At 53.4% G+C, this 12,468-nt stretch overlaps 1 protein-coding gene across 1 annotated transcript in view; it reads right to left on the minus strand.

Moving 5' to 3' along the window:
• Positions 1-5,304: 5,304 nt before the first annotated feature.
• Tinagl1 (tubulointerstitial nephritis antigen like 1) overlaps positions 5,305-12,468 on the minus strand; it is a 9,579-nt gene continuing 2,415 nt past the window's right edge. The window contains exons 4-12 of the mRNA XM_031378821.1: positions 8,960-9,052; positions 8,671-8,785; positions 7,607-7,730; positions 7,373-7,523; positions 7,079-7,268; positions 6,941-6,986; positions 6,587-6,710; positions 6,003-6,048; positions 5,305-5,904 (exon numbers count right to left, since the gene is read on the minus strand). Of these exons, the coding sequence (XP_031234681.1) occupies positions 5,764-5,904; positions 6,003-6,048; positions 6,587-6,710; positions 6,941-6,986; positions 7,079-7,268; positions 7,373-7,523; positions 7,607-7,730; positions 8,671-8,785; positions 8,960-9,052 (1,030 nt within the window). The 3' untranslated portion in view covers positions 5,305-5,763. The remainder of the gene's footprint in view (positions 5,905-6,002; positions 6,049-6,586; positions 6,711-6,940; positions 6,987-7,078; positions 7,269-7,372; positions 7,524-7,606; positions 7,731-8,670; positions 8,786-8,959; positions 9,053-12,468) is intronic.

Below are 12,468 nucleotides of genomic sequence, written 5' to 3' on the forward strand. Positions count from 1 at the left end.
CTCTCTCTCTCTCTCTCTCTCTCTCTCTTTCTCTCTCTCTCTCTTTCTCTCTCTCTCTCCCCCCCAGCACAGAAATTTCACTATGTGGGTGGAATTCTAAAAAAACAAACCCATCGTGGGCCAGAGGGGGGAGCCTTGTCTGGGAGAAACTGAGGCAGGAATAATTTCTCTGGCTTGAACTTCAAGCCAGAAGGTGTGGTCCACTTCTGGCTCCATCAGCAGTGTTTGCCAAACCTGAGTCTCCATCTCATCTCCCATCACTACAGTTGTTCCTGGCTGCTGTGGACACACTATCCTCTGTCCAGTATTTCAGGGGGACAGTAGACTTCTCTGTCCTTGGAGATCTCCTCCGATAGTGGTGATTCCCTACGGGTCTGTGACCTTGTCCCTTGTCCTTATGTGATTGGCCTATGGGTAGACACTGGGCTAGAGCTAAACTAATCCAAAGAAAATGGCTTTGAACTAGAGGTTCTGGAGTGGTCCCTGGCCCCTTGCCCTTCTTCTCAGAAGACTGTTGTAAAGAGAAAGGAGAAGGCCTGCTGATTGCAAAGTGGCTCAGCAGGTAAAGGTGCTTGCTGGTCACCACCATGCCTGATAATAAGAATTCCAGCCCCAGGACCTACACAGGAACGAGGAATCACAGGATGTCCTCTGACCTCCATGTGGGCATACACACACACACACACACACACACACACACACACACACACACACGGTTAGATAAATGTAAGTTAAAAGGTGTGTGTGTGTGTGTGTGTGTGTGTGTGTGTGTGTGTGTGTGTGTAGGGGTAGAGGCAGACAGAATGAGAATCATCTAACAGTATTGGGACGCTGGTAGCAGCTGTACTGTTCCTGGAGTCCCTAGCTGGTTGGCTTTGGGTTTCAAGAGATATACTTCCTCACCAGCATGGATGGGAAACCGGGGAGTTGGTCGGATGGTGCTTAGTCCCAAGGCCTGGCCCACACTGCAGCTCAGGCCACACAAATTCCTTTCCCTAAATGGACACCAGGCAGGGATAGGGTTTGGCAAGATATCAGGGGGATATGGAGATTCACTTCTCTTGAAGTGACAGAGCTTTACAAAGGTTGCTGGGATTTGAGTCAGGTGCCCCGGAACCCTGCCGAGTCCCTCAGGAGACCAGAATGAAACCCAAGCACCATACTGGGAGCTGCGGGGGAGGTGGGGAGTTAGAGCTGAGATAAGAGAGATCCTGCCCCGCTGTGTTGTGGGAGATGTCAGCAAGTGCATCCTCCTGTGCTTGGGAGCTTATATGAGATGATAGTCTAGACTCAGAAGGGAGCAATCAGGACAGGTATTACTGAGGGAGGAAGAGGGGGGAATGTAAACTAGGTTCTCAAGGAAGAGCAAGAATGTTCCAGACAGGTAAAAAGATTTGGAAAGGGTATTGTACTATCGATACTCTGAGTGTGTGTATGTGTGCGTGTATGTGTGTGTGTGTGTGTGTGTGTGTGGTGTGTTGTGTGTATTTGTATGTATGTGTGTGTATGCATGTGTGTGTGCATGTTTACACGTGTATGATATGTGTGGCCAGCGGCTGACATAGGACATGTTATTCTATCACTTCCCACTTTGTGGAGGTAGAGACGCTTGCTGAGCCTGAAGCTCAGAAACTCACTGACTTCCCTAATGCTAGCCAGTTAGCCCTCTGGGATCCTGAGTCTCTGCCTCCACCCTGGAGAGCTGGGACCACAGGCAAGCTGTCGCGATTGTCTGGCTTTTACATGGATGCTAGGCATCAGAATTCTAGTCTTTATGTTTGTATGGCAAGGGCTTTATGAACTAAGCCGTCCTCCCCAGCCCCTCTCTACCCATCTTAAGTACAAATTAGTTCAGACCAGATGTTTGAGGATTGAGACATCCTGGATTGGGTCCTGTCTCCTCTACTTACCAAGGTTAAGACTGTCATTAACTTCTACTCTCTGTTTGAATGCAAAAGAAACTCCAAAAATTAGTGTGTGTGCGTGTGTGTGTGTTGTCGTCTATGCCTCAAATGTGTGGGTGCTCAACAAAAGGATATTGGATCCTCTGGAGGTGGTACAACAGGTGGTTGTAAGCTGCCCGCTGAGGATGCTGGGAACAGAACCTGGGGCCTCAGCAAGAGCACCAAGCACTTCACTCATAAGTGCTGAGCCATCTACCCAGCCCCAGAAACTGTTTATTTTAAAGACTTAAATGAGGTAATATATGTAAAATATCCCAAACAGCCTGTTTGCAGACATCTGCGGGCAAAGCACTCAGCAAATGTATAGCTCATTATGAAAATCTTTTACATGGTCACATCTGATTCCTTCAAGTGATCATGGCTGTTCCTATTTCCTGAGCTTCAAAGCTCTCTCTGTTAGTCAAGTGTCTGCAGAGCATCCTTGCGTACATGCAGCTTGGGGCTTGATCCCCAGCACCTCATTAAGTGGGCAGGAGGCTCAGGACTTCAGGTCATTCTTAGCTACATAGTTTGAGGACAGCCTGGGCTACAAGGAGACCCTGACCAAAACCGAAAGGCTCTGAGCATTGGCCAGTTTGTTCACTGTTATCTCGTTGAAGATCGACAAACCTGACATGAGTTACACCCAGCCGTGCGGATCAGAAAAGGACTCTTTAGACTTTTTGTTTAAAGGGTTTTGGCTAGAACAGAGAGAATGTGATTAGCCTCAGGAGACACAGCAAAGAGTCGGGGGTAGGGCTGAAAGAATAGCTCTATACTCAAGATCCATTTGGGGGTGCACCTGAGGCTTACCTCAGCATGCCAATACACCCATCAGGAGCACAGAGAACAGGGGTAGCTGCAGACTGGTAGGCACAGGACACCTGCTGGATCTCCCTCCACCACCCCCGACCCTCTCTTCCTGCTCTTCTCCACTTCAGAATAGGTGCAGGTAGGACTGGGTTGAATCCTCAGGGGTTTGCAAGGCACAGTGGAACCTTAGCCCGAAGACCTGGCCACATCGGATTTCCCTCTCGGGTCCCCTTTCCTTCCCTGCCCCCTGTGGTTTCCGCCAAAAGACCTTTGGCAGACATTTCCAGCCTCTCCCTAGACAGGGGTTTTTCCATCAGGGTTCGTCTTGGGCTGCAGATGCCAAAGGGAGGACAAGGCCTGCTCGCCCCCTTGGGACTCACCGCTTGTGCTGTCCCAAGATTGCTCTGGGCCTTGCGTACAGCTGACTGGCCAGGGCCAAGGGCTCAGAACGTCCTGGCAAACAGGAAATGAGACAAAGGCAACTGCTTATCGGGCTGCCCCGAATTCCTTTCAGGTGATGCTTGGGGGCCTGGGCCTGGGGGCCTGCCAGGGCATGCTTGAGGACCTCACAGATGATTCAGGGGCTCTCTTAGACCCTCCAGACAGCTTCATGAATGTTATTGGCATTAGCACTCAGAGGGACCCACAGCTAGTTTTGGAAGGGAAGTGGGGGGGTGTATGTAAAAGAACACACTAGAAGGTCAGCAGGGTGTGGTAGTGCTTGCCGCTGATGTCAGTATTTGGGAGGTAGAGGCAGGAGGATCTGTTCAAGGTCATTATCTGTAGAGAGTTCGAGGACTGCCTGGGGTACTTGCCACATGACAAGGACCCAACTCACAACCCAGGCCTACTCTCCCTCTAGGGCCTAGAGTCTAGGGGCTTCTGGTGCAGACACTCAGGCGAGTGTTAGGTGAAAGGGCTGCAGAGGAGGGCAGTGGGAGGAGGTGTCTAACCTGAGCTGAGTGGGCGTTTGGGGGCCTCCCTTGCTCAGCACCCTACCTATCAGTCAACCTTTACAGGTACCCTGGCTTTGAAGTAAGAGTAGGGCAGAGCTGAGTGGCAGGAGAGGGTTTTCTGGACTGGGGACCAGAAGGTGGTTGTCGTCTGTGGTTTGAAATATAATGGGGTGTGGGTGCCTGGCAGGTCCAAGCCAAGGTGTCTTCTGAGATCACTCTATGCAATAGACCTGGTGTAGAGGAGGTTTATTTGGGGGAAGGGAGGGGAGTGAGGGTCTGGGGAAGGGGTAGAGACAGGCAGATGGGAGCAGAACCGTGAGGGCAGAAGAGTGGGGACAGAGAAGGACAGAAAGGACAGAAAGGACAGAAAAGAGGGATGAGGGGCAAGACCAGCCAGGAACATGTGGGAGCAGAGAGAGAGGAAAAGAGAGAGCCAACTGGCCATGGGAGCAGTCCTTTTATGTGTCACCACACCTGGTGGCCACAGCTAATGACCTCCATTGCTAGGTCTCTGGGAGAACCTATGAATGGCCTATAAGCCAACAGTTTGGGTACGTGCTCATCATTTGAGGAGCAGAGAGGACCTAGGGCTGTCAGATTCTGACAAAAGTTTCACGTAGCCCAGGCTGGCCTTGAACTTGTTCTGTAGCCTCCTCAGTCTGCACTAAGTACTATGATTGTAGGTGTGCACCACCTAGGCACAGGGTAGGAGGCTCATCACACAGGCCCCTGGGTCCTTGAAATTAGGCTGAGGCATGGGATGGGAGAACAGCTCTGATCATAGGAGACCCTGACAGAAAGAGGATGGAGGTTAAGAAGGACAAGAGAAGGGGTGGGGGGAGGGAAGGGAGAGGGGAGGGGAGAGGGAGGGAAGGGAGGGAAGGGGGAGGGAGTGAGGAGGGGAGGGGAGGAGGAGGGGAAGGAAGAGGGAGAGGAGGAAAGGGTTGCATCCACCAGCTATTAGGCACTGGGAGCCTGGGATGTAGAGTAGAGAGGGCTATCAGGCAGGCCCACCTTGTCTCAGGCAAGGGTCAGTCCCTGCTTACTGGATTACTTCTGTTAATTGGAGAGCTGGGCCACACCTTCCCATTTGTGTGCGTGCATGCGTGCGTGCGTGCGTGCGTGCGTGCGTGCGTGCGTGCGTGCGTGCTGACTCAGCATTTGAAAAGTCCTTCCCAAGCCAGGGCAGACATTTTTCAGAGGTCAAAGGTCATGTTATTCATGTCCCTCCTGCAAGAGGCTGGGTACCAAGGATTGTAATGGGAAGGACACTAAGATTTCTTGTTTACTCACCTCTGCCTGCCGCCCAGTGATTCACAATCCTTCTCTCCTCCCCCCTCCCCCCACCCCCCACCCCACCCCACATCTATCAGGGTCTCACACACTCCAAGGCTGTCCTCGAGTTTGCTACCTAACCCAATGATAACCTGGAATTCAGATCCCTGGGCCTCCACCTCCCAAGAGCTGGGAGCACAAGCTTGTATGTACTCTTGTTCCCAGCTGTCAGGCAGTTCTTTCTGTTTTCTAGCCATGGGCCACCCCAGCTCTGACGTGGTTTTTTTTTTTTTTTCACCTTGAAGACTCTCAGACACTGTGATTATCAATACTTTGGTTTTATTTTAATGAAAAGAAAAATAAATATCTTGAAAGAATAAGAAAGCAGTACTGAGAATGGAAAGGTACAGCTGGAATGGAGGCCAGGGAGATGGGCAGAATCCACCAAAAGGAAGGAAAAGGTGAGAAAGAGGGTGGGTAGGAGGATGGAGAAGTTTGGTATCTTAGCTCCCGTGGTCTTGGGCTGGCCAACCAGGGGCCTGGGATCTATATTCCCTGCAGTTTTCAAACCGGGCACTTCTTAGTCCCAGCTGTGATATGTGGGGGCTTCCACCAGCCTCATGCATCTTTGGCTCCCAGGTGGGATTCTGCCTTAGCACGGATCTGAGTCTGAGGGGATTAGCACCTGGTCCCGGAGTGCACCCAAGGCTTCATCGGGCGTGGCCCCCAAGGTCTCTTCCGTGGCTGTGGATCCCACCTAGCCTAGTGGCTGAGACTCAGTGGTGTCCCATGTCCTCCATTCCCACGCGGCCCCAGACGCCCAGCACGAAGGTCTCGATGTCACACTCATTGGAGCCACGCACGATTCGGAAGTGGCCCCTCTCACCCCACCATGGGCCCCAGGAGTTGGCAGCAGTCTGGGAGTCAAGAGGAGAGAGACATGAGGCAAAGGATGGATGAGGGAGGGCTCAGAAGGGCAGGGGACTTGGGACTCAGCCTCCCACTAGAGACTCACCCAGTACTTGATTGTCCTTCCATCTGGCAGAGTCTCTTCCCCCCACCTGGCAAAGCAAGAGGGAGAGGGGGCGCGGCTTGTCCTGGGTCTCAACACCTGGAACCTAGAACGCAGCACCCCCAAGCCACCCCTGTGGCTTCTGACACCTGAGTGTAGCCAGGGACCTGATGAGTGTTTATTCAGTGGTTGGCCAGAGTTGGGACAAGTTTGTGTTTTGAGACAAGGTTTCACGAAGTCCAAACTAGCTGTGAGGTTACTACACAGGCAAAAATGGCCCTTTTAACTCCTAATCCTTCTGCCCACATCCCAGTGCTCCCAGTATGCTCCCCACCCCACCCCCACTCCCGTTAACTCTTGAATTCTCAACTCCAAGGGGACACTTTCACTGTTCTCAGACACCCTTCAAAGCTCCCCACGGTCCACGCACCCCTGCAAGCAGCCCCTCTCCTCCCTGGGTCTGTTTCCTCTTTGGCCATGGGAGGAGGGAGGAGCAGCCTCAGCTTGGCAGAGAACACAAAGATTTTCAAAGAATTCCCAGTGTAAACGCTGCCACTCCTAGTCCCCTGTGTCCTCGGGATCCTCACCCTGTGATCTTGACAGAGTGAGTTCCATGTCGGCGGTACTGCTCCGGCCTCCCCTGGCTTACAGGCGTGTGGCTGTAGATACCACTCTGGTACAAGAAGAAGTCCTCGTGCACTTCCATGAGTGCTGTGGGCGGAGACAAAGACAGGGCTCAGCCTGTTAACCTGAGCGTCCAGACACCAGAGCCTCATATTAGACATCAACGTAGCTAGGGGCTTCCTGCAAAGAAAGGGTAATGGGCCCTCCCCTCCTCTCACAACTGCACTTGGTACCTAAAACTGGAGAGACCTCTTAGGCCCTGTGCCCAACCTCCAGCAGGAAGTTTCTGGAACCAGAGAAAGCCTAGGGATGTTTACCTTGAACGGGGCCGTTTTCCATTAGCTCCTTCATGATTTCCTTCTCCTGGGGAGGAAGGTCCATCAATATAAGATTTAGCCGACCAACTCCCCCCCCCCCAACTCTTGCTTCTGCTCCCTCCTCATGTTTAGACTTACATCGGAGCCCAGGCGGTAGGCAGGTGTGACCTGGTAGATGTCGTTGGAAACAACTTGACTATTGGGACAGCGGGAAGTGGCCTGGCGCTTGCCCCGCCCCGTGGCGCGGCTGTGCATCATACAGCGAGGAGTGGGGCTGGCCTCGTTCTGCTCACGGCCGGAGAATGGGTAACAGTTGTCAGACACCACCCTAGAGATGGAAGTAAGAGCCATCATGCTGTGGCACCACAAAGCCCAGGTTCTACAGGGTACTTTATCCTCCTCCTCCAGCCCACAACCCCTGTGCGCGCGTACCCTCGGCGCCGCAGGAACCACCAAGCGCCATCGAGACGCCCACCTCGGCAGCCCTGCTGGTGGTGAGTATCACAGGACAGCAGGTTCTGCGGTGATAGGATGGGTGTCATGTGTCCCAAAGAATGGATGGAGACGCGGTCAGATGCGACAGCTAGTGGGGAAGGCAGAAAGGGCTGTCAGACATCAGACCGTGAGGCCCTCCTCTCTGGTGCCAGCCCCTGCCCGTGGACACACCTGCTGTGGAGAAAGCCCAGGAACCTGCACAATTGCCCTGATCCAGTGGCTCATGGATCAGGTTGGGCCACTTCTCGGAAGCCTCAAAGGCAGTGGGTAGCACTTCCCCTTGGCCCAGCACCGTCTGTAAAAACAATAGTGATTCCACTTGCTTTCTAGCATGACCCTGTTGTCCCCACGAGCCCACGCTTCGGAGGCACAGTGAGAGTCTAGAGCCTCCAGCATTGGGATCTGGTGTTGCCCTGCTTCTGGGGGTATGTGGTGGCATGCCCAATACTTGAGTGGAATAATCAGCCCTGTTCAGGGGCCCTCAGAGATTACACGTGGGTAATGAGGCACCACAGCCAGGGCCACCCACTTCCCATTCTCTTCTCCTGCCGCTTTCTTCTGTACCTTCTGATCAACCACGCCCTCCTTCCTGCCAGGGCAGTGGCCTCCAAGGCCCAAAGGACAGGGGTGGGAAGAAACAGTAAGGTCCCGTGACCAGGCAGGCCGCCAAGACAAACAGCAGAAAATAGCAAGCAGCCCCAGGGAGAAAGGCAGGGCCAGGGGCTGGTCACGCTGGCCTTGAGCAGAAGTCCCCTGGCCTCTCCATGTCTGCTTTGATGGACAGCAGAGCCCCGCCCAGGCCTGCTGCATGGGAGTCTTTACCTGCCCCCACTCTCCCTTTGACTGGCAGGCTCTGGTGGAAAATCAGAAGCCCCCTCCTCCCTAGGGGCTTCACTGAGTCGGCATTTTTTCCGAGAATTGTTGCTTTCTGGCCAGAGCTGTCTGTCGCTCTATTCCTAAAATACCAAGGTGACCCCCCGGCCCCTTGGGACTTGACCCAGCTCTGCTGGACCCAACAGCATTTTTCCCAGGCTGAGGAGGCAGAAGGGGTTGCTGCAAGCACCAGAAGGTTTAGAAGCACAATCCCACCAGAGAAGGCAGTGATATGCCCAAGGCCACACAGCCTCATCCTGGAGGATAAGCCCTTGGCAGGACAAGAAGAGAGAGATTCATCATCTCCACGTGTTAAGCCATCGGGAGATAGATGGTAGGGATGTGGGCAAGAACGGACTTACATAAATCTCATTCATATTCATGACAGAGGAAGATGGACGGATTGTGCCCAGGCGGTAGCGAATGCCCTCATCCAGAGTCATGCCCCAGAAGGCACTATGGTTCCCAGCCTGCCACCTGGAGGGGAGAAGGGAAGTCACGACCTGTGAAGGCCAGAAGCCCTGGAACTGTGCGTGATGGGACAGAAGTCAGTCCCAGCGTGTGCGCCTGGCACAATAACCGTGTGTGATGATCACATATGTGGACATGTATGTACCCTCCTGTGCCCACTGATGCCCAGGGGTCTCTCACCCGTAGTTGCCCCGGTTGATGGCTTTAATCATGTCTGGGTCCACTAGGCATGGCTCCTGGTCACATTCCCAGTGCCCTTTCTCATGGCAGGTGCTGGAAAGGGAAAAAAAAAAAAGAAATAAGAAAAGAAAAGAAATTGTGACTAGGGGCTTGGGGCCTGTGGAGCCCCAGAGGTCCACATGGGCCTGGGATTCTGAGCCAGTCACTACAGTGGACCCCCTCAAAGGTCCCACCCAGCCTGGTGGCTTTGGAAGTCAAGTTTGCAGTTCTTAAGTTCGTCTCTGCTGCCCAGGATCTCGGAGTTCCTCAGCACCACCAGTGTGTGTGTGTGTGTGTGTGTGTGTGGTGGAGGGGACAGCATCACCACTATGTGTGTGGGGGGAGAGGGGAGGAGTAGCAACAGGTTGTAGTTAATGTGGGTCAAAGTGAGTTCCAGATCCTGTTACTTCCTACAGCTCAGACTCAGAGCCTGGAGTCACCTTTGACCCCCTCACGCGTTAATCCAGGACACTCCGGAACCAGACTGTGCCTCATTCTTTCCTTGGCCACCTCAGCCCAGCCACCTTTCACCTGGTCGCTGCTGCAGTCTCCCTGTTCCGCCCTCTGCCCTGCGCCATCCCACGTGCCTGTTTAAATTGGTGGCCACGGCCATCCTGCTAAGCCTAAGACACGTCACGCCTCTGCTCCAACCCTCCACTGGCTTCACACCGCAGAAAAAGAGCCAGAGTCCTTCAGGGCAACAAGCGCTGTGATCTGTTCTCCTGTCCAGTCTGGCCCCTGTTCCTCCCATGCCTGGACTCTAACCACAGTGCTTATTCACACCTGCCAAACTCCTGCCCGGGGGGCGGGGGGGGCTTTGAGCTGCTCTCTCCCCACATCTTCCCCTGGTTCCACCTCATTTTACTCGTTTTCTTAAAACATCACTTCCCAGAGAAGCCTTCTCTAGTTGGCTTTTTTTTTTTAATGTACTCTCTTTTTTTAAATTTACATTTCAAATGTTGCCCCCCTTCCTGGTCCCCCCTCCAAGAGTACATCACCCCATCCCTCCTCCCCTTTGCCTCTGAGAGGGTGTTCCTCCCCCATCTCTCCCCCCCAGCATCTTCCTTCCCTGGGACATCAAGTCTCTACAGGATAGGCTCACCCACTGAGGCCAGACAAGGCAGTCCTCTGCTACATATGTGCCAGGGGCCTTGGACCAGCCTATGTATGCCCTTTGTTGGTCGTCTATCTTAAAGCTCAGTGGTCTCTGTACCCTCTGCCCCAATCCCTGCCTTACAGCATCCCTTAGCCACCGATACCTGGTGTCCTACTGGTGTTCATACTGTTTTCTTCCCTCCACCCGGCCTGCCTTTTTTTCTTACATCAGCATATCTCATGTATTGATCGGAAGCTGGCCTCGAACTCACTGTTGCCCCCAAAACAATCTTGAACTTCTGATCCTCTGCCTCTGCACCACCATGGCAGGTTTTAGGTGGTGCTGAGGATCAAGCCTAGGGCTCCTTACCTACTTGGCTGGCACTCTATTGAGCTACATCCTCAGCCCACTTATCCCCACTACAAGGGGGTTGGGGAGGACCTGTAAGTGGTGAGCGTCCAGTGAATACTACTTTTTATTGTCTTTGGGACTGAACCCAGGCCTCATGGTTGTTAAGCAGATGCTCCTCCATGAGCCACAGTCCTAGTCCACTTTTGACTGTCTTTTGAGACAGGGTGTCACTAAGTTATACAGGCTGGCTTGGAAATGACTCTGGAGTTCCAGCTACCTTTGGACTTGTCATCCTCCTGCTTCAGCACCCAGCATAGCTGGGATTATGGACCTGCATCCTAGTTTATAGCTGTTGAGTGCATGAAAGACTGAGGTAGTAGTACTGCCAAGTAGCTAAAACCGTGGACTGGTCCCGCTGGCCTGTTTTGTGGCCTTGGGGAGGTTATTTTAAGAGCCCCACTCCCTCTGTCTATGTTCTCATCGGCAAAGCAAGGACAATAGCTAGTACCACTTTCCAGGAATTCTGTGGCAAGCCTCTGAAGGGCTTGACCCATTGTGGGTGCTTTCGACTTTCATTGTTCACACATCAGGAACCCTGGGCCCCCCCTCCTGCTCTACAGCTCATGTCCAGCTGACCACATCTCCAATGTGTAATGGCATCGCAGATTTAAAGGCACCCAGCCTTCCCCTGGTCTGCTCCTCCCACGGTCCTCATCTTAGAGGTCAGTTGCTAGGGTCTAGGGTGAACCTGACATATGCCCTGTCAGTGCATGCCAAAGACATGTGTCATGAACCCATCTTCATGCCCCTCCCCCTCTGATGCCAAACCAGGTCAGCTCACTCAGCAACCCCTGCTCCAGATGCTCTGAGGCCAGGCAGATCCATGAGTGACTTCAGATAGACTCTAGGTCTTAAAGGGACTTCCCTTAGATACTCAGAAACTGGAACATGGCTGAACCTTCTCCAGTCTCTGATGCTTGAGGGTCCCACCAAGAAGAGCTCACCTACACCCTGCCTTCCCCTCAGAGGTACCACGTTCCAGTGGATAAGTCTTTTGTTTGTCTTATTCTCCATCATAAGGGCAGCGTCCCCCTCACCTTCCCTCCCTGTGTTACATCCATGGCAGTCCGGTGTGACATGGTATGTGTTGCTTTCCCGTGTCCTTCTCTGTGAGACTACAAGCTCCCATGGGTCAAGACCTGTGTCTGTCTCCTCCTTCTAGCTGTACCTCCTGGGCCCAAGACAGTGCCCACGACACAGTAGGTCTTCAGTAATTAGGCATCAGCTGGAGGCCTAAATTCTAGGGATTCTACAATGTTTTTACAAGCTCATAACTCTGCTATTACAAGATGCTAACCAGCCTCCTTCCAGGACACCCCAGGGCATCCGCCTCCAATGCCACCTTATAAGGAGCCTCGAGGGGAGCCAAGGCCCGATATGGCTGGCTCTTTAGTCCAGAAGCCTGCGAGTGGTGCTCAAGAGAACAGGAGGGGGCTGTGAGGGTAGGGAGGCCCCTTTTCTACCTTCTTCAACACCCATCAACATGACCTGCAGAAGAGTCCCCGCTGGAGTGATGTCCAGCCTGGAAGGCACATAGACAACCTTCCCCTCTCAAGTGGGATACTTGGGGGCACTCAGACACGAGGACCTGTCCCGAAGGGGTCAGGGGTCAGGGGTCAGCTAATGCTTTCCAGTCCCCGTCATGACCCCCAGGGCTGTTCAAGCAGGTCTAGACAAGACTGGTAGCAGCAGGTCCCAGCATTCCAGAGAGGCCTGGGACAGCGATGGAAACATTAACCCCTTGGCAGCCACCCTATCAGAACAGCAGAATTCTGCAGACACCCCGCCCTTCTGAGCACACACACACCCTCCGTCACCCAGACACACGCCAGCACCCACGCACACATGCATGCAAGGTCCCCATTCCCACAGTGACCCTAGCACCCCTCACCCAGTGAGGCAAAACGAACAGCTATGCGCAACACATTCCAAAAAGTTTCCTTCTCCCAGGGGCCTCCCAGTC

This window comes from Mastomys coucha, unplaced genomic scaffold, assembly GCF_008632895.1.
Source record: "Mastomys coucha isolate ucsf_1 unplaced genomic scaffold, UCSF_Mcou_1 pScaffold18, whole genome shotgun sequence".
In the NCBI taxonomy this organism is placed as follows: domain Eukaryota; kingdom Metazoa; phylum Chordata; class Mammalia; order Rodentia; family Muridae; genus Mastomys; species Mastomys coucha.